At 39.6% G+C, this 23,262-nt stretch overlaps 1 protein-coding gene across 1 annotated transcript in view; it reads left to right on the forward strand.

Annotated features, from left to right (window-relative positions):
- USH2A (usherin) overlaps positions 1–23,262 on the forward strand; it is a 930,843-nt gene that overhangs the window by 474,555 nt on the left and 433,026 nt on the right. The window contains exons 32-34 of the mRNA XM_077281431.1: positions 13,904–14,063; positions 15,718–15,889; positions 19,522–19,669. Coding sequence (XP_077137546.1) covers positions 13,904–14,063; positions 15,718–15,889; positions 19,522–19,669 — 480 coding nt within the window. The remainder of the gene's footprint in view (positions 1–13,903; positions 14,064–15,717; positions 15,890–19,521; positions 19,670–23,262) is intronic.

The following is a 23,262-nucleotide window of genomic DNA, read 5'->3' on the forward strand; positions in this document are numbered from 1 at the left end:
GCGCACGAGCAGCGCTGGTAACCGCTTCGCCGGAAGGTGAGTATATAACTATTTTTTATTTTATTTCTTTTTTTTTTAACAGGGATATGATGCCCACATTGCTATATACTGCATGGGCTGGGCAATATGCTACATGGGCTGGGCAATATACTACATGGGCTAGGCAATATACTACGTGGGCTGGTCAATATACTACATGAGCTGGGAAATATAATACATGGGCTGTGCAATATACTACATGGGCTGTGCTATATACTCCGTGGGCTGTGCTATATACTACGTGGCTGGGCAATATACTACGTGACTATACAACGTTGGCTGTGCAATATACTACGTGGGCTGCGCAATATACAATGTGGGCTGCACAATATACTACGTGGGCTGCGCAATGTACAGCGCGGGCTGCGCAATGTACAGCGTGGGCTGCGCAATATACAACGTGGGCTGCGCAATATACAACGTGGGCTGCGCAATATACAACGTGGGCTGCGCAATATACAACGTGGGCTGCGCAAAATACAACGTGGGCTGCGCAATGTACAACGTGGGCTGCGCAATATACAACGTGGGCTGCGCAATATACTACTTGGGCTGCGCAATATACTACGTGGACTGCGCAATGTACAACATGGGCTGCGCAATGTACTGCGTGGGCTGCGCAATGTACTGCGTGGGCTGCGCAATGTACTGCGTGGGCTGCGCAATATACTACGTGGCCTGTGCTATACACTACGCATACATATTCTAGAATACCCAATGCGTTAGAATCGGGTCACCATCTAGTAAGAGATAAATGGATAGATATGAACGATAGACACAAGAAAAGCAGATAATATACAGTACTATATAGTAATTCCGGAAAACAAGTAGATCAGCACAAATATTTTCTTAATTTTTTAAATTTCCAAATGTATAATTGGGTAAATTTTCTCCATGTAAAAGCCATAAAAAAAGACAAAAATTATTTTCGTCTTTAACAAATCATTTTTCTGGAAATTGAGATCAATAACGTTCTCCCAACAATAGCCTGAAATCAATAAGAGAGCCCATCATACAGTAATCTGAGTGTCCATAATCTGCTATACAATATCTCATACCCCTCCTTCCCAGCCCGGTGAAACGCCTGTGGATCCATTTCTAAAATCGCCAGTGCTCATCTACTTTTTCTAACGTCTATATAAGATTGTGCTTGATTTTATGCAAATTAGGTAATCAAGCAAATGGCGAAGGGGTGGTGTCACTCGTAATAACCCAGGCAGCGACCATGAAGACAACACACTGTGTGCAATATCTTCATAATGCCAGACACTAAATGAGGGAGGACATTGAAGAGGGTTTTTTTTTTTTTCCTTGCAATGGGCTTTAATTTACCATTGGTGATTGCTACTTTATGTTATTTCAGAAAAGTCACAATTATTAAAGTCTATTTAAAAATATAACTTTATAATAATAAAACTGACTCGCTTTCATTTTTTCGATCTAACTGAAGTGTTGCCCTTTTATTGTATTTAGATTGATAGGTAGGTAGATATTAGACATGACAAAATCGATTTTCAGTCAAATTTCATGAAATTCGCAGGTCCTGGCGATTTCAAACAATTTGCAGTTCGATACACCCAGATCGGCGCCATTTCATCAGCCAGAGAGTGGGTTAAAGACTTCTGGTTCGGTTGTACGGGCTTCCTCACAGTTTCTTGCAGCTATCATATCACATGGTCTAACACAGTCAATCATGTAGGGCTAGCACAGCCACTATAAAAGATGAGGGCAGGGAAAGCAGCGGCAATTTTAGGGTTTCACAGGCTATGGACAGGAGGTCAGAGTTTACAGCTTATCATTACACACGGAGATGGAAAGGTCAAGTGCTCAAAAACATAGAAAATGGGTGTGATATTCTGAGTCTGTGATGATGGTAATAAGAATAGATTCAAGTGATAGGGAGGTGCAGAAGCTGCAAAGTCTGACTGAAAGTATGACTGTGAATTGATTCATACTGCAGTACAGCACCTTATATAATCCAATTCCTTAGAAATGTAAAAATATGCCATACAGTCCTATGAGACCTTAGAGTGTTTCATATTTTTTCTAAAACAAAGAAAAATAATAATTTAAAGCTGAACAATGCTGGCGAATTGTGGCAAATCGATTTAACGCAAATCAAAATTTGGGGAACAATTCATCAAACCTGGTGGATTCGAATTTCAAAAGTTTTGATCATCTCTAGCAGATGAATGTGAGATGGCTAGTTATCTAGATAGAAAAAGAAAACACAGCAGCACTCTGTAGAAACCAAGATATATGCAAACACTGAAAACATGAAATCTAAACTTTACTACTCAGAAAGATGTACTTACAAAAATGAAGGTTCTTAGAGCATAAATTGGCAAATTCATGTGTGACCATCAACCACGGCAAGGTGGTAATATATTTGACTCCCTGCGTCCACATGTCTCGAGGCAACATAGGCGGGGATTGCCTGTTTATTATAAATGGCATTGTTATTTTATCACATCCCTGCCATGAAATGCTGATCTGAAGTAAGGGAGAGGGGGCCTCAAACTGTTCCTGGAGCTGGGATCCTACCTATCCATGCCCTGGGGTACTCTTGAAGGTAGAGAGGCCTGGGTCTCTGACATTACTATGCTCCTGAATGCACACTTAACTATTCCCTTCCCTATTATGGGAGGTATGGGACAGATTTGAAATGGGTAGCACAAGATAGACAGACCGGCGAATGAAAGGAAACTACAATCACACTAAAAACACTCATGAAACAGAAAAGTGGAGAACAACGGAACAATAAGAGTGATCCACCTAATTGGAAGGAATAAGGAAAAACACACAAGCAAAACCACACAAATAACTCTTAGAGTTAGAGTTAACGTCAAGCTATCACCAGCAAGGAACAAAGGAAGCAGTGAGGTGTAAAAAGACTTATCTGCAGAGTGATGGGATAGGCCAAATAGCAAATGGAAAACACCTGCTGTAAGAAAGGAGTGGACAAAAGACAAAGGGTAATCAGCACCTGGACAGCGACTGGGATCTCCAATGGATCAGCAGATAGAGACGCCGGCAGACAACCTGCTGGATCGAATCCTGAGGCATGACAATCCTCCATTCTTATATAGCTGCATTGCTAGGTGACATTTCTTGCGGAAAATGGTATGGCATCCATTAGACATGAGTGTTGACACGTTTTCTCTAAAACTTTGATAAGCTGTAAACCTCAATACTGCAAAGTCTTTAACTGCCTTGAAATTGGGTGTATAACACTCGAATGTCTGTATTGAACCCCTTTTGAGGTGTTTAATGCAAGCATAGCCTAAGTAATGTCCAAGTGACCTTAACTTATCTGGCTAAGGGAAAACACATTGCTGTGTCAAACTTTGTAGGCTACTTAAATTGTAAAAAACGGTCCAAAATTTGTAACTCTTTGGGGACTGCTGTTTGCATCTATTAGTGCAATATTTAGACTATTACAACACTCACAGTTTGTGCAATAGACAGTTTAGTTTACATTTCTAAAATGGGAACATTTTTCTTTTGTCTTTAAGAAAAAAACACAAACTTATGGCTTGTTTCTCTAACAAGCCAGGAAGCACACTTTCTGGGACACGCAAGCCTTGGTTTCAGGATTTTTTCTTCAGAAGCAAAATTAGGACAGAGAGTTATTAAACTGCCCTCCTTATTTGCAGCATGTGAACAATAATAAAAAGAACGCTGTTATAAAACTGATGTTACTGAGGTATATCACAGATCAATCAATCACAGATCAATCAATCACAGTCACAGTGACTCTGCAGCTCCAGCACCTCCCTGTTTTTCATAAACTGAGACTACCACTCCCAGTTCCAATATTTCTCTGCACTGCAATAGTACACCACAATAACATTAGTCATTTTTCTATCACTAGCTGGAATATGCTGTGCGCTCTGTCCGCCTGTCCCTAAGCTGTAAAATCCTAAAATGGATGCTTCTGGGATGGCCCTCATCTCTTATAGCAGCTGGGACAGTCCCCCTTGAATGGCTGAACTAGACCAAGTGATGACTGATGTAATCTTCAGCATTGTGTGCAACGGCGGAAAACATTTTTTTTCCTAAGTGATCCATGCAAGTCGAAGGGCAAATTGTTCGATTTCACAGGGACCTGTCAATTTCAGGAAATTCTACTCCGACTCCGCAGCAGATAGACCTACTTATTTCTTGCAGCCATATTATCCTACTTTTCTGGAAGAGTGGCACTGAGTGGAACATGAGGAAGTGGACACAAATTTTCCTGTTTTAGTAATGACCATATAACATTACATAATGCATCCATAGACATCAGGGAATATTACATTTACTCCAGAGGTATATATATATATATGTATATACATTGCTATACTGTTCGCACAAATTAAACTTTGTTACTATCTAATAATTGCTTGGCAGAAAAATCCTGAAATGTGATTACGGCTGATGAGTTTAACAAGGATTTAACATCGCTAGATAAGTAATAGATAGAGTGGCATATGATGTCAGACATGACCCCTACATCTGTGCTCATCTGATAAGCTATATCAGCCTGTCGGAAGATTTGTTAATCCCCTTCTATCACAATAGTTTTATCTTCCAAAAGGAAAACAAAATCAGTTATATGGAAGGAATGGATCTTTAATGCACACACAACACACACATGGGGGATGGGATTGGGTCAGGGGGGATAAGTGGGGCCTCATTAACTCAGAACCCCCATAATAGTGATGGCCACAGTGAACCCATAACAGCAGCGCTTTCATTGCATCTATAACGGTTACAGTCCCACTTATCCCATAATACTGACAGCTTCAATAAACCCATACTTGTGACGCTCAGTTTTTCCATAAATGTGACAGGCACGTTGCAGAACTTGGGCCACTCGGGAAACGGGATTCAGGTGTTACTGCTACTTCTACATTTCATATTGACAGTGTCAGTGAACCCTTAATGATCATCACAGCCAGAGTGACCCATAAAAATAAGCTCCGTATAATCTACTTCCTCCATCTGTTGACAGTCACAGCCCCCCATAATGGTGTTTGCCACAGTGTCTTTGTCAGTGACCAACATGAATTTCTTCTCAACAGACAGCTATAGTGCCCCCATGGCAAGAAGCTACAGAGATCCCTAAATAACAGCAACAGTACCCCATAACAGAAGATCATTAAGATTCCTAAATAACAACAACAGTACCCCATAACAGAGGATCCTAGAGATCCCTAAATAACAACAAAAGTACCCCATAACAGAAGATCCTAGAGATCCCTAAATAACAACAACAGTACCCCATAACAGAAGATCATTGAGATCCCTAAATAACAGCAACAGTACCCCCATAACTAGAGATCCCTAAATAACAGCAACAGTACACCATAACAGAAGATCATTAAGATCCCTAAATAACAACAACAGTACCCCATAACAGAGGATCCTAGAGATCCCTAAATAACAACAAAAGTACCCCATAACAGAAGATCCTAGAGATCCCTAAATAACAACAACAGTACCCCATAACAGAAGATCATTGAGATCCCTAAATAACAGCAACAGTACCCCCATAACTAGAGATCCCTAAATAACAGCAACAGTACACCATAACAGAAGGTCATAGAGATCCCTAAATAACAGCAACACTACACCATAGCAGGAAGCTACAGAGATCCCTAAATAACAACAACAGTACCCCATAACAGAAGATCCTAGAGATCCCTAAATAACAGCAACAGTACCCCATAGCAAGAAACTACAGAGTTCCCTAAATATCAGCGACAGTGTCCGTAGCAAAATCTGGAGAGATCCCTAAATGACAGTGCCCGCAAAACAAAGTCAGAGACCTTGAAATGATAACAATGGAGCACCATAACAGAGAGCCAGAGTCAGACCCCTTAGTGACAGCTATGGTGCCCTCTAAATAATAGCAACAATTTCCCATTAACCATTATGGTCACACGATTGTTTTCTCTTCATCCAAGAAAAAAGGTCAGATTATTCTGATCAAACTCTGATCAGCCCCCAAAGCCCCCGAAAACGACTTCAAATGTGCCCCATAACAAAAAGCCACAGAGCCCCTTAATAACCCTAGAACACATATTGGAGGCCTTTTAGGCCCCCATGCTTACATTTTTGCTATTATCTGCAAAATTACTTTAGTTAGAATTTTGAAACTCCAGGTATTCCTCAAGTATGTCGTTGTTGATAATATCCAGTTGTTCATATAATTTTTTTCATAGGCATTATGGTGTAACAATGCTTGTTTGGTGAAAACTACATCTGTACGAATTGGGGGCCTTTTAGGCCCCTGCTATTTTTATCATGTTCTCAGTAGTGTTTGTGTCTCAAGTTACTTTATTTGTACTCAGTAATGCTGGTGAAGGGGCCAGGGTGTGGATAATAACATGTGAGGATGTCATGTGATTTTTGGAGGGAGTGATAAGGCCATGACATCACATCAGGTCCTTCGGAACACAGTAATGAGCTTTCTGGGGTCTGAAATAGTGGGATCTGGGGTCTGAAATAGTCAAAACTCTTGCTGTTCCAATATTCAATTCAGGTAGAAACATTACCATGGACAATTATTTCACCAATGTTGAACTAGGCAATTTTCTGCTTGCAAAAGCTATTACACTTGTTGGTACTATAAAGCAAAACAGACGAGAAATTCCAGAAGCACTGAAACACAATCGTCAGCGAGCACTTTATGAGAGTGTCTTTGGATTCAATAACAAAGCGACTTTGGTATCTTACAAGGCGAAGAAGGAGAAATCTGTAATTTTACTCAGTACCATGCATCACGATTGCAGTGTTGACAGCAATGACAAAAAATTGAAACCAGAAATCATCCTGCATTACAATACAACAAAAGGAGGTGTAGACAAAATGGATGAGATGGTGGGAGAATATTCGTGTAAGAGGCAAACAAAACGATGGCCTGTAGTACTATTTTCAAATATGCTTGATGTAGCAGCCCTAAATTAATTCATTATTTATACAGAAACTCATCCGGAATTTCATGCACAGAGGAAGGACAGGAGACGCATATTCTTGAAGGACCTTTGTCATGAACTTGTAATGCCTCACATGATAGAGCGAAGCGACTTGAAATGCTTGCCAAAGCAAACTAAAGAAGCAATGAAACGGTGTGGCGTACAGTTTCAGATTATTCCAGAGCCAGGAGAAAGAAAACGAAAGCGTTGTTTCATGTGTCCAAGAAACAGAGAGGAAAGCTGAGCGATATTGTTCCACTTGTAAGGAAACTGTTTGAAAAGAACACTCTTCTGAAAAAATAACATGTCAGAATTGTTTGGAAGACTAATATAATAGAAAAGAAAGTTAGAATAAAAATGTAGCTGTAGCTAGTTTGCTATAGATTTCTATGCGTTTTTGTTTGTTTTCATGTCTTTGTGTGAAATTTGGGAAAAAAAAGATTTTTTGGTGTTTTCTGTGAAAAATTATAATTAAAATTTTGTCCACTATTCATATTTTATTGAGCAATTTTGAAATAAACTTGTGAAAGTTATTTAAGTGTGTTTTTCTACATTATGTGCATGGGGGCCTAAAAGGCCCCCAATATGTTAATATGTATATTTTTAACGTCATGCGTTCTAGGGTTAAATTATTGTAGTCGTGCCCTCCAACACAATGCCACAGCTCCCAAAATCACAGCAATGGTGCCCCCATAAATAAAAGCCAAAGTCCTATAAATCACAACGGCATTGCCCCTTAAAACATAGCCACAGCCACCTCTAAATGACAGCTATAGTGGCTCAAATAATAGAAAGCTACTTTTTTCTCCAGCAGTAACAATGGCGGTGCTTGCTAGAAACCAGTTACTGTTTCCCCATAGTAGTATCTACCACACTGTCTCATAACTGATAGCTACAGATCCCAGTGATAATGAAAACCAAAATGCTCCTCCTAAAATTCTGTCACTTTGTCCCCATAGTGGTAACAGCTGCAGTGCCCTCACAATATCTGACATTGCCATCTCCGTGTGTGGTTCCACCATTACTCCCAAGCAACATGCCCGCTGCCTTGGGGTCATACTTGCTTCCGAGCTTTCATTCGCCCCCCACATCCGATCACTGGCTCACTCTTGTTATCTGCACCTCAATAACATTTCGAGAATTCGACCTTTTCTTACTTTCGACACTGCAAAAACTCTTACTGTTTCATGTATTCATTCTCGTCTGGACTATTGTAATTCTCTACTAACTGGCCTCGCTCTTACCAAACTCTCCCCTCTCCAATCTGTCCTGAATACTGCAGCCAGGATCATATTCCTCACCAGTCGTTACACCGATGCCTCTACTTTGTGCCAGTCTTTATACTGGTTACCCATCCATTCCAGAATCCAATACAAACTTATTACCCTCATCCACAAAGCGCTCCATGGCTCAGCACCACCCTACATCTCCTCCCTGGTCTCAGTCTACCACCCTTCCCGTGCTCTCCACACTGCTATTGACCTCAGGTTAACATCCTCAATAATCAAAACCTCCCACTCCCGTCTCCAAGACTTTTCACGTGCTGCGCCAATTCTTTTGAATGCACTACCAGGTTAATACGATTAATCCCCAATCCCCACAGTTTTAAGCGTGCCCTAAAAATGCATTTGTTCAGACTGACCTACCGTCTCAACGCATTAACCTAACTATCCCTGTGTGGCCCATTAAAAAAAAAAAACATAAACCACAGCCAGGTTCCTCGCTTCATGTTCTCATACACTTTATGCAGTTAATAGCCCTCTGTGTCTGTACTGCTACATAATTAGGCAGTTAACTGGTTCATGCAGCTTTACATGAACACCCGATCCTTACACTATGGCTGGTCCGAACAACGAAAGCAATTGCTACCATCCACCTCTCGTGTCTCCCCTTTTTTCCTCATAGTTTGTAAGCTTGCGAGCAGGGCCCTCACTCCTCTTGATATCTGTTTTGATCTGTGTTTATTGTTATGCTGTAATGTCTATTGTCTGTACAAGTCCCCTCTATAATGTAAAGTGCTGCGGATTATGTTGGCGCTATATAAATAAAAATTATTATTATTATATTATTATTATCTCCAGTGTCCCCTTAATAATATCTGCCAAAGTGCCCCCAATCTCTATCTTGGGTATAAAGTAGAAGATTCTGCATGCTGCCCCATGTATGAAGTTTTATCATTGCTCACACTGGTGATGGCGTCTGCAGTGAGCATACTCACAACATGGATACCATGTGTTCCAGAGGGTACAGTGAGCATGCTCACGACATGCATAACATGTATACAAGAAGGTATAGTGAGTGTGCTCAGCACATGGATACTGTGTATTCCAGAAGGTCCCCGTTGATTATTGGTGTAAGATCTCCTAAACCAGAGCCCCTTATTATCTGTGATGCCCTCTAGGTCTCTTCATCAGGATCTTATTTGTGATCCTGAATAGACCACCATGACTATAGTATCGGTAAGTAGTGGCACACAGGTCAATCTGCTAGATAAGAGCAAGTTGCAAGTGACCCACCATAAAGGTGAGGATTTGGAGACAGGGTGACCCCTATGGGCACTGTAAGATCGGCCATGAGTGATGGGGATCCAGTATCTCCTGCTCTGGTGCAATCACCTTCGTTATTTTTTATAGTTCATGCTTGATGACAGTTTTTGGACATTTGGGGATTCGTTTCCCTTCCATTAGCATTAGTGGAAACTTTTCAAGGTTAGTGCTTATGTTTGTTACTTGGGTGTTAAATAGTAAAGTGCGGATTTCGTCAGTAATATGCCTGTAATCTGCCTCTGTTCCCGCCATTGTTTTAATAAAATAATGATTGTTCATTATCGCCACACGCTCAGCATATAGCATGCACGTAATCCCTTGCTGGAGGTAAATAATTGGACTTTTCCAGCCGAGCGTCTCCATCTACAAAACGAATGTTTTCCTGTTTATTCCTACCAGTAAAGGGAAAACTTAACTCCTCGAAGCCTCAATTATTGGGTCTTGGTTTAGATCAGAACAAATACTATAAATTTGTGAACAAGCCCAGTGCTGAAATACAAAGTTGTACAAACTAGAACATGATCATCTGCTCTTTCCGTAAAAACCGTGCCACTCTTAGTGTCTGGTATTACAGCTCAGGCCCACTTAAAGGGAACGGTCAGCTCCCGAACCCTTCCTAAACCGCCATCATAACTTTATATAAGCCAATTCCTGGATTATCAGTGGGTCTTTTATGTGTCGTAAACTTATTTCTGTATTTTTAAAATCATGTCATAAATCTGGCTTGCAGTGTGAAAACCAGTGACCACGATTATCACCTGAAGGGGGCATTGATTCCTCCAGACAAGTCCTGCCACGAATCTTGTTGTCACGTCCAGGAGGAGATAATTGACATCCATCACATAGGCATCGTCACCTCTTGTGAGTGTCAAGCTCTTGTTACATGTCCTTCGTGTTCATGCACAATGAAGTCGGATGGACGCTCCCCAGTTTCATCAGTAAACGCTACGTGCCCAAGGAGGCATAAATGGTGCCGATCCCACTTTGCAGCAGAAACGCAGAGAAGACAGAGCAACATCACTTATGCCTCGCCATGCAAGTGCAGTGCACCGATGAAGCCGGGGAGCATACACCATCCGACAGCTATCTTTTCCATATCTCCAGCCACGCACTCCTGTGTTCTCCAGGAGGATGCCATTGCCAGATTTCCTTGGCTTCTGCTTATCTCAAGGATAAGGATCGAATGCTGGAGATTCAACGTGCCGGATTCTTCTCTGCCCCAACATCATTTATCAGGGGAAAGCTGACATTAGACTGTCAGCTGAACTCGCTCATATTGGCAGGCTCGGCCAACTTTACCCTAATGTGTATGGGAGCCTTTAGGATCGTGCAAAATACTCTCTAGACTTATAAAGATTGTGAGTCCTCGCAGACAGGGTACTGTCTCCTACTGTACCAGTCGTGACTTGTATTGTTTAAGATTATTTTTGATTATTATTATTTTATTATGTTTACTCCTCCTCACTTGTAAAGCGCCATGGAATAAATGGTGCTATAATAATAATAATAATAATAATAAATAATAATAGTAATAATAGAGTTATTTAAAAAGCACTCCTGACAACATTTTTACACTCTTAATATATGGCAGTCATCATGTTATACAGCACTGTGCACTTACAATTGCTTATTCTGCCTTTCTACTCAGATAATTCTTCTCTTTTCCATTAGCTCTGTGAGTAAAAACAGACTACCTGAATCCTTCTAAGCTCTATGTAGAAACAGGGGGACAATTTTTAATCCATGAGTCATCACTGCAAAAGTCCTTGGCAAGCAGAGAGGTGGAGCTGCCACTGAAATCACGTCAACTTCCGGATTTCCTGGATTCATCCAGGCTTGACCCAGTCACATAAATTACCCCTTATTAACTGGGCTGTGGGTGGTGTTTCACCACATGTCACAGATGGGTGGTGAAACAATCCCAACAACCCAGTCAGTCAGGGTGGGTGCGTGTGACTGGGTCACGCCTGGATAAATCAAGGAAGTCCGGAAGTTGGCTTGACATCAGGGAATGTTAGTGGCGGCTGCAGGCAAGGTCACGTGATACTGACTGAGCAAGCAGGGATAGCGCCACTCACAGGCACATATGACAGCAGAAATACAAAAATACTTAGTTGAAAGATGTAAATAGATGGGGCATTATATAATGTAGGGGACCACCTCTTTAACTTAGTAGATGGGCAAAATGAGTAATTTTAATTACACAATGCCATAAAATATGACTATTGCAATATATTAAGAGGATGGGGTGCTTCTTTAAAAACCCCTTCACCCCCGGAGCTTTTTTCGTTTTCGTTTTTCGCTCCCCTCTTTCCCAGAGCCATAACTTTTTATTTTTCTGTCAATATGACCATGTTGGGGCTTATTTTTTTCAGGACAAGGTGTACTTTTGAATGATACCATTGGTTTTACCATGCCGTGTAACAGAAAACGGGAAAAAAATTCCAATTGTGATTAAATTGCAAAAAAAGTGCAATCTCACACTTGTTTTTTGTTTGGCTTTTTTGCTAGGTTCACCAAATGCTAAAACTAACCTGCCATTATGATTCTCCAGGTCATTATGAGTTCATAGACACCTAACATGTCTAGGTTATTTTTTATCTAAGTGGTGAAAAAAAATTCCAAAGTTTGCTAAAAAAAAAAAAAAAAAATTGTGTGATTTTCCGATACCCGTAGCGTCTCCAATTTTCGTGATCTTTGGTCAGGTGAGGGCTTATTTTTTGCGAGCCGAGCTGGCGTTTTTAATGATACAATTTTGGTGTACATACGTTCTTTTGATCGCCCGTTATTGCATTTTAATGCAATGTCACGGCGACCAAAGAAACGTAATTTTGGCGTTTTGATTTTTTTTCTCGCTACGCCATTTAGCGGTCAGGTTAATCCTTTGTTTTATTGATAGATCGGGCGATTCTGAATGCGGCGATACCAAATATGTGTATGTTTGATTTTTTTTTTTTATTGTTTATTTTGATTGGGGCGAAAGGGGGGGGTGATTTAAACTTTTATATATTTTTTATTTTTTTAATATTTTTAAACACTTTTTTTTTTTAATTTTGGCATGCTTCAATAGCCTCCATAGGAGGCTAGAAGCATGCACTACACGATCGCCTCTGCTACATAGAGGTGAAGTACAGATCACCTCTATGTAGCAGAAATGCAGGTGTACTTTGAACGCCGACCACAGGGTGGCGCTCAAAGCGATCGGCCATCATCAACCATAGAGGTCTCAAGGAGACCTCTGGTTGTTATGGCAATGCACCGCTGACCCCCGATCATGTGACGGGGTCAGCGGTGTGAGAAATTCCGGCCGCGCGGCCGGGATCGCTAGTTAAATGCCGCTGTCAGCGCTTGACGGTGGCATTTAACTAGTTAATGGACGCGGGCGGATCGCGATTCTGCTCGCGCTCATTGCGCGCACATGTCAGCTGTACAAAACAGCTGACATGTCGCGGCTTTGAGGTGGGCTCACCGCCGGAGCCCACCTCAAAGCGGGGGATCTGCCAGCTGACGTACTATCCCATCAGCTGGCAAAAAGGGGTTAAAATGGTTTCACCTACTTCTGTAGGAAAAACTCGACAGTAAATTTTTAATTTCCCTGTTTTGTCCTGCGGTTACAGTACAAGTATTACACAGTGCTCGTTCCCATCATTAGCTTGTCCATGTAGTGGAGGACATGACAGGTCCTTCAGAATGAGAAACACTCCTTATTACCACTCTCCACTCTAGCCAAAAGATGAGACTCCTGAACAGAGGAAAGTAGAAAGAAAAATCCAGCTCAGTATAGTAACCCAATTTCTCCGGAGCTCGGAGTAAAATGACTGCCGGGGACAAGAACAGTTGGAACATTTCGAGAAAGAGTCCAGCTCCAAGAATGTAACATTTTCATCTTTATTGGTAAAGTTATAAGAGTATTTTTACATCGTGTAAAAACATCCAACGCGTTTCTAGTGCATGTAGCACCTTTACTCATAGACCTAGCCCTGAGTAGCGGACCCCCTCTAATAACTCAGATTTCTCCAATCTATCAGGGGTTTTTAAACCATACCGTCGCCTTTAATTGTATTACGGTAAATTTAATCTCTTATATTTTGTTTCATTGACACAACAAGTGCAGTATCTCGACATCTAATCATCATTAATACAAACATCTCTTATCTGCAGTACTGTACACCAACCTTCTAGGCAGAGATGATAACAATTGTGAAGAGGGTAGCAAAGCTTCCGATAATTCCACAGGCCTTTGATCACCTGTGATAAAATACTTTGAAAGGTGAAGAGGTGACGGCGTATAATTTCGAAACTTTTGTAATTATTTTGCTTATTATGACATGACTTCTGATATTATTTGTCTTCCAGGATTGGCACCTTTCACCGTGCACCAGTTTCTGTTGTCTGCATGTACAGCGGCCGGGTGCACGAACAGTTCCCGAGTCACCTTGATTACTGCACAGCTGCCTCCCGAATATGTCGCTCCACCGGTGCTCAGGGTCTTGGATTCTACAAGGATCTTTATCCAGTATGTAGTTTTTGCTTTGACCAAGTCTTCAGATTAAGCATTTTTGTATTTTTAAGTGACATGAAAATAAGCTCTTGTGTGTGTCCTTGAGGAATAACACTATTTCTGACCATTATATGAATTGTCTTCTGCACCTTTCAACAGTTTTCCCATCTGCAAGCTTCATATGTATTTTTCAGTTGTTTCAGAGCTGGTGGGAAATCTAAAATGATGACTCCCATACACTGCACACACAGACATTGTAAGGGTGTGTTGGGGTCAAGCCATGCCCTGCATCCCTTCCTAGCAAAACGGGTACATTTTACGTGTCAGATGCTTTATTGTGTGATGATGTGTGTGTGGGTAATGTATAGTTATGCATCTCTATGGGACTAGGGATAGAGTTAGGGAATTACAGTATATGTATAGGATTTAGTGAGAATAGTAGTAACGGGTAGTATAGGGTTTAGTACAGTGGGGACACTGTAGATTAGTAAATTAGATAAAGTTAGGATAGAACTGGTAAAGGAAATAAGGGGATTTCCAAGTTGGGAGGGGGAAGAGTAAGTGTAGTTGGGACACTTCCTAGTTTAATCAGTTAGAGCTGGATGGAGTTTGGTGAAGTTGTTTTAGAAACTAGTTCAAGGAGAGACCAACAGTTCAGGGCCTTAGGGCAGGAAGTCACATGGGTACGAGGAAACAGGAGCAGCATGAGAGCGGCAGCGACTAGGTTCACTGGGATATCCCTGAACATTCGAGACCCAGTGCTGACAACAGATAGAAACCCAAATTAACTAGATTAACACTGTAGCTTTTGGGCTGGATAGAGCCACAAGTCCCAGGAATAATATAGGATAGATGCTCATAAGCATCACCCGCAACAAGGGTGCGGCCAAATCGGTAACCAGCAGAGATGTTACAGTTCCTCCTACTTTTCCCCTTCCCTTCTCCAGAGACTTTAATAAACAACTTTCATTTGATCCCTCGGTGAATCAGGAATCCATCTTACATTAAGACAGATTTTGGGGTATTGTTCAGAGTGAATGATGAATTTAGGAGGCAGAAGCAAGGAGAAGAGCTGGCTCATAAGTGGAGAAACAAGCGTATTTCTCTGATAAGATAAATTACGAAGTTTCTTATATTTACTTGTATCGCTTATTTATACAAGTCTGCTGAAACGAAAGGGATCAGTTGAGGAATCTTCTGAATGGTTAATGCGTGATGTAAAAAGTAGATTTCCATTTGTTGCAGTTGGCAACCAAAAATGATTGCAACAGGTCTATGGAAATGTCAAGAGTTTATTTGAATGTACAGACATGTCCTAACTTTTCTTTGATCTTGGCTAAATCTATCCTGAAATGTGTAACATGAAATGACCGACTTTGAAACCAAAAATTATTTTGCAATACGGGAGATGTTTATGCTAAAAGTGTCTATATGTGGTCATCTCCTGGTTGTGAGGTCCATCGAAACCTGGCAAGAATTTTGCTAAAAGGACATCGCGCATTGAGTTTGTGTTGTGAGAAATTGGATTCCTTCATCAAATTTGATCTACGTAAGGGTGGACACAATCACAAGTGTTGAATTTGTAGAACCCTGTAGACTATTACTTGATACTTTTATGATATTCTTCTAATGGTAATCTAATCTAACAATGCACTTTATGATTTCTTAGATGGGATGAGCCAGACATAGTCAATGGAGTACTTGAGCGATATATGTTACATATTTCTGAGAACATGAGTAACACAAGTGCCTGGACAACTATATATGACAGTACAGAGCTGTTCCTAGATTATACTATCCACGGATTAACGCCAGGAACGAAATATTTCATAAAACTAAGTGTAAGTATTGCCAATAAAAGAAACAAATGAATTTAATGATTGAATGTAGTCAGGACCGGCTGCAGCAAGGGCATTGCCATTGGGGCAACCTGGGGCCCAAGGAATTAGGGGACCACATCTACCTCCAAATCAGGTAAAATTGTACATTATGATGAGTTATTTCACTACAAAGGGCTCATTTATTGTCCTCCTTGCATCTAGGCCATCTTCTGCTTGTGTCCATTCATGGGCTCCAGTAACAATAATTCTTTACCCAGTCCACTATTTGCTTGAGAAACATAGCGAAGGTATCTAAAGATATCCTTGAAAATCTCAAGACAGTCATGAAAAATGGGTGATGACACATTGAGAAAGAAAAGCTCCTGCTTTGGAAGACTTGTCCCAGCCAAGTTCTGCATCACCACTAGAGTAAAAGGAAGTCTAAGCTAACATCATCTATGTAAAGCATCTGAAATATTGTTGAAGGTCCATACCTTTGTAGTAAAATTCCATGCCTCCATTTTCTAGGAATCTATTGGCGCATGTTTCTGCAAATGAGCTCACAAGTACAGTCGCTTGGCCTGCACTTACGGTTCTCCAGCTTTTCTGGCCTCTTTCTCCTCCTGCTACCGGTCTCCTCTTGCTGACTGACAGGTCACTCTTGTTTGTGACCGTCTCCCGTTTCCATGATCTCACTCAGGTGCCGTCATCCCCAGGGGAGGCACATGCATAGATCGATAGTCTTGCTCTTGCACCATAACCAGGACCTTGCTGGTCAGGAATGACCACCTTTGGGCAAGATCTTTGATGGAGCAGCAGGTCAGAGAAAAGAATGACCTGTCATTCACAAGCAAGAGGCTGGCAGCAGGAGGAGAAAGAGGTTGGAGAAGTTCAAGAGCCATTTCTCCTCACCTGTAGCATCTCATCAAGTAGCATTAAGGGGCTGTGATACATTTTGTTTCAAAAAGTTCTTGATTTTTAATGTCGTATTCTTATTTTTCTTGATTATTTCTTGCAATTTTTTTTATCACTAGGCTTTCTTGATCAGTTTAACAAATGAAACCCAAGTTTACCTATTTTGTTCAGACTTTTTACTTAACTTAGAATTCTATATATGGATATTTGTTTTGATGAATACCATATGAAATATTCCGCCCTTGATTATGAATAAATTTACATTGATGTGGATAGCATGCATACATTTATCCTGCTTCGTATGCACTTGGATTTTCTAAATATATTCTCTATTATTACTTGAACATTAAATTGTAAAAAAATAAAAAATAAAAAAATAAAAAAAAGTGGTGCCTGCAATTAAAAATTAGGCGAAAAAATTATTCAATACAGTGCACAAGATGATCTGCATATCCTTTGTGCCTAATCTGGAGATTGCAAAGGTAACATTTAATATGAATCAATCTAGCATTTTACCTTATGTCTGTGTCTAAAAATATATTGGATGGCTCCTGGTGTACATTCATTAATTTCAATGCAGCGGGGTCATTTAAAGATCATAGTAATGTCTTGATTCAGTGAGACAACTTCCAAGGGGGGATGTATAAGAATGAGCAAGATCGGCTGTTAAGGGGAAGCATCTTAACAAAATCTCTAAAGTTAAATGCAATAACAATTTTGAAATACGGTAAATTGTTTAAAAAAAAGTTTTAAAAAAATTCTCGGATGCACATTTAGGATTTTTTCAAGGTTAGAAAATGTAATAATTACTTAGAAAATTTTATAAAAGGTTCTTAACTACTAGTAATTGGACAAATACTAAATTACAAGCCAAAGCTATTTTACACAAATTTTGGATGTCTTAAGGGAGTCGAATGTTGAGAAATGGAGAGTCACTAAGTAAGAGCGGCTATTTCTATTGGTGGCTTAGGACTTGTGTATTAAATGGTCACTCATTAATGTAATACTAGATTTTTCTTCACTGTTGGGAGGGAAATGTATGGCTGACTGTGGATTTTCTTGCTATTCCAGCGGATTGTTAAGATTTACAGAGGAGACCCACGTTGATCAACTGATCTGCAGATAGTAGTTTAGACAAGCCCTTAAGAGTGAAGATACAGTGATACAGTTGATGAAGCAATGGTTTGAAATTGAGTAAATGTGAAAAAACTAGAATAATGGTTATTTTATCTAATGAGGGCACGACTAGCATCAGAATTAGCCAGCAATATAACAGAAGCCACAGTGTGCCGGATCTGTCATACAATGAATACCACCAGTGCCAAAAGCACCTTATTGACTTTTAAGGTGGTCCATTAGATTCTGTTGTAGTTTCTATCACTGTCCATGAATATTCTTTTTATGAGCTGGTCTCTCTCAGACGTAGGTCAGGATGAGCAACACAAACTGGAACTATCAGTGCAGTGAGCGAGTCTTGATAGAAGACACGTGGATCAACAAGAACCAGGACAGCAGGATATGTAGAACAACATACAAATGAGCAGAACAGGTAGCACAGATGAAGCAGAGCCAGGGATCCGTAGCAGTACAGAAAGCTGTTTTCTTCCAAAAGTGAAACAATTAATCACAAGTATCCATTCTAGTATCTTCCAGCAAGGCAATGGTTAACAGCAGCAATGTATTAGAGATCTAAATACATTTTTATATCTTCCAGCAAGGCAATGGTTAACAGCAGCAATGTATTAGAGATCTAAATACATTTTTATATCTTCCAGTAAGGCAATGATTAATCACAGGAATTAAATGAAGTATACACCAGATGGAGATGTGCTTTCTTGATTGCAGGGGCCAGGTGTGAACAGTTACAAGAACTTAGTATATTGCTGAGAGTTTGGTGTTATCAACACCTAATGAAATAGGACTGAGGTTGGTAACATCGCTTGTAAAATTGAAGCCAGGAGAAGCTGAGAAGATGATAGACACCAGGTTGGAGCTGAACCAAGTGAAGTGGCACAAACTCCTGAAAAACTTCAAGAAACTGAAACAATGCTACTTAATACCCAAGCACCTGGCCTCTGCTACTATAATAGGCTTAGAGTGATCATGTCAATGGAAGTTTCTGGGCTATCTGACAAACCTGGAATGGACTATGGCAAAGGGAGGCACCCATAATAGAAGGGAGTCAGGCCCGCTGTTTGTGTTGGAACAGGTGAACAATTATTTCCATCAAATCTGCTGAAAAGGATTTGAAGACAGTGTGAACAGTATCTATTCCTTTTTAGACCGGAAAAGTAGAAGTCAGTTTGACAGGACTAACAGGCACCAAATCATGAGATAGAGATAAAGTTATTTTTTGGTTAATATTGAAATTAATGTAATGGGGATGACTGATATGTATTTTGCATACATGAACCTGACATTTTAGCCTACATGCATTCAATCATCATAGGACCTGAAACTCTGGGTTGACCATAATGCCTTAACAGTACAATATCCGACTCCTATTTTTGTACAGTGGATTAAAAACATTGTTTATTTTGAGCCTATTTTATATTGGACTTTTTCTTCATTTTATTTCTCAACTTTTTCCAATAAATGTCTTGTATTCTTAATAAGAATGTTGATGTTTTATACTCTGCTTTATTCCAGGATCTTCTGTTTAAGGAATTTCTCCCTTTCACAGATTTGTTAATATATGTGGGAAGAACAACAATAAAGCTTAGAACTTTCTTTTCTAGGCTTGTTCCGGAGGAGGATGTAAAGAGAGTGATGTCGCTGAGGCTTCCACAGCGGAGAGTCTACCAGAAGGCATCGGACCACTGAACATCCGGTCACATTCTCCTGGATCTTTGTATGTTTCCTGGTTAAAACCACAACATCCAAATGGTGAGATGTTCATGATAAATAGAATAGATAATTACCAGGGACTATCTAAATAACGTTTTGTAGCCTTTCAGAGTCCATCAAATGCTCAAGCAAACTAGTGTTTTACAGAAATCAATTTCCGGTGCGGATACATTTGTAAAACCACACTAATGTTACTCATCTGTGAATGAGATTCACGAGGTGGCCGCATCCAACACAAGCATATCACGGCAGAGTACCTCAAAAATGTTGTGCTACTTTAACCCCTTCCTAACATCAGCCAAGCATGTTGTATGTGCCCATGTATGGGATGGGCTCAGGAGCTGAGCGCACTAATGGGTGCTGGCTGTGTTATACGGCTGTCATCGATCTCTAAAGGCAGCAACCAGAGCTTGTTCTGATCACTGGCTGCTATTTAACCACTGCCAATCTTTGACAATTGCATATATGTGGTGCAATAAGGGTCGCGCCACTTAGCCTCTCACCACTCATAATGCAACACTAGAAGATGGTCATTTCATCTACTTTAGCATTACAGTATATAAAAAACAAGCGATCAAACCATTGCCTTGGGGGACTTCACAAATAAGTTGAAAAAAAAGTTTCTAAAAATTGTAAATAAATAATAAAAGTTTAAATCACCCTTGTTTTCCCCAGTTAATAAGGAATACCGTAAATTAAATATATTTGGTGTCACCATTTTTTTGTTGTGACACCTCTTCCAAAAATGCAATAAAAAGTGATCAAAATGTCTTACATACACCAAAATAAAAACAGCAACTCTCCACACAAAAAAAAGATGTCTTCACACTGGTCTAGCGCTAGAAAAATAAAAAAGTTAAAGGTCCCAGAAAATGATAAAATAAGCCTAATTTATTTTTTGTACAAATTTTTGAAATTTTTAACTACTAAAATATAAAACAAAACTAGGCATGTTTGGTATCGCCGTAACTGGTAACTGTACTGATCTGAAGTATCCCAATGCCTTGTCGCTTTCACCGAACGTTGATTGCCATAGATACAAAACATTGTTAATTTCAACATTTTTGTGTTTTGATATAGTGAATTTCTATACTTATTTTCTACATTTTTGTTATTTTGATATTGTGACTTTATACGGTATCCTTCTAATTTTTGTATTTTGTTGAAAAAAAAATTGTATTTTAGCATTTACAGTGCATTTTTTCAGCTTTTCATTTTTCCATCGTAAACAACTTTTTTTCAAAAACTCTTTTAAAAATATGATTTTTCTCGTTTAATGAAATTAAATGCACTGAGTTTAGCATTAAATCTTTTCATATGTAGCAATAAGCACTGAGCAGAAAAACGTCCATGTTCTTTGAAGACAGAATCTCTAAGGACCCAAGTGTGACAAAAGCCATTTGCAAGAAGCTTAACATTTATCTTAAATAATGCAGTAGTGACAAGCTTGAGTCACAGCAGGTTCAGATTAAAAACATATTAAAAAAATCAATTGCAATTGTGGATAAGGTTTAATTTTATTGCACGGTTTAGTCTGTTGTACCAACAGCTTCTTGGTCTTTTCATTTTTGACTCTCCTTTCTCCAAATGCCTTTGTAAAAGTGAGGAAAATAGTCAAAAGAATGAGCATGTCACTTATTGTAATGGCTACAGGGTTTCCAGACACTGACGAGGTTAAAAAATAGTGGCATAAGACATAACATGCGCACTTTTTCAGGCGGAATCCGCCTGGAAGAGATGCTGTGTGCACATGCCATTAGACTCCTTTTTTCTTTTGAATCCAAAGCCTTTTTTGTCTAGTTTCTTGTATACTTACTGTAGCCTGTTTTTGATTTGTGCCAAATTCTATTCATTTGCTCCTTTTTTTTTGTTATTCTACTTTGTGATACTTTTTTTTATATATTTACTTTTTATATGTTTGGCAATGGGGGTATGGGTTTCGTTTTCCCGATTTTTCAGCCAGATTCATCAATTGCAGCTTTTTAACATTTGCTAAATCTTTCTGCAAATTTACTCGAATGCCCCATTGGTGTGATTTTATGTACTTTTGAATTTTTGCCATAAATTTTGCGTAATTCTAGTGGAACATGCAATTTGTCGCTACAAGAAAGTAAAAGACGACATTAAAGAGCGTTTTTTATTTTGCACAAAATTAATGAACCGCATGCACCGTTCAGCAAATACCCTAAGACAAAAAAAGAAGAGTGACTTCGAAATGATGATGAAATTATGTATTAAGCCTCATGTGTTTGTCATTCCAGCCAGAAAGTAACTACAAAGGTGATAAATTGTCCACCATCATTAGGTCTTGAAGATTTTTTATTTCAAATGTGAAAGCAAAAACAAAGTTTTTACTACATAGATTTTCTTTGCATAAACCTTAAATGACCCAAAACTAAAGTTTTTAATTTAATCTTAAATGTCCATCTATCTAATCACTTTTAATTTAATTAAAAGTTCCCTACCATTCCCTCTCTCCCTTTGTACTCTGTCTTCCTTCTTTTATTATTTTTATTAACTTAGTTTTGATAATTTATAATTTGACAATCCCCATTGTATGCTGTGATACTTGAACGGAACTTCATCAGGGCTTGGGGCTGCAGTCATTGCCGCAGCTGCTATATTTCCTTTGAATGCACAGTGACAGTGCACTCCCTCGCTGTGTCAAATGAGAAGTGACGAGTCAGAAAGAGAGTGCACTGTCAGTCGTCATTGAAAAAAGGGAACGTAGCAAGCAGAGTTATCAAAGGCCAGCTGATCCCCCAAAACAAACGTTTCTTGAAATGAAGAAAAATAAAATAGAGACATGGCCATGACTGAGTTTGGTTTGATTTATGGACTAAACTCGCCCATTTAGGTGAATAGGTCAAATAAAAAAAAAGAAAAGCAGTTGGTACATGGATGACATCTGTGTTCTCTCTAAGTTTTATGTACAGTTGCTAGAAGTTGAGAAACGTCCATCATTTTATTTTCTCTTATGAAACGAAAGATACATGTAATGTGAAAATGAACAGATGACCAAAAACAGTGGAAACTCTGATCCATCACACTACTGAAAATCAATCCATTTTTTTGTGTATGAGAAAAAACCCCGACATGTGAATTAAATGTCTTTTTAGATGTATTCTGTCACAAAATCCACCAGAAAACATATCAGAAAACATTCACAATAATGAACATAAGCATTTCTATGTAAAAAATTACTCACTGTGCATTTGTTAAGGCTTCTGAACTTCATATAGCCACTTCTAAAAACATTGAGCTGTTAAAAGAAGTAACAAGTTCATTCTTCCACTAATAAATGCCCCTTTTGCGGGCGGCTGCGGGCTGCTGTTTTTAGGCTAAGTGAGCCAATATCCATGGCCCCTTACCAGTCTGAGAATACCAGCCCCTAGCCATCTGCTTTAGCTTGGCTGGTTGTCAAAAATGGGAGAGACCCCGTGCCATTTTTTAAAATTATTTATTTAAATTTTAAAAACCACATGGGACCCCTCTTTTCTAGATAACTAGCCATGATAAAGCCGACAGCTGAGGACTGCAGTCCCCAGTTGTCGGTTTTGCCTGCGCTGGTTATGAAAGCTAGAAGTGGTGCCTTCTTTCCATATTATCAGCGACATTAGACGTATGCTAAT

Source organism: Ranitomeya variabilis, chromosome 2, assembly GCF_051348905.1.
Source record: "Ranitomeya variabilis isolate aRanVar5 chromosome 2, aRanVar5.hap1, whole genome shotgun sequence".
NCBI lineage: Eukaryota > Metazoa > Chordata > Amphibia > Anura > Dendrobatidae > Ranitomeya > Ranitomeya variabilis.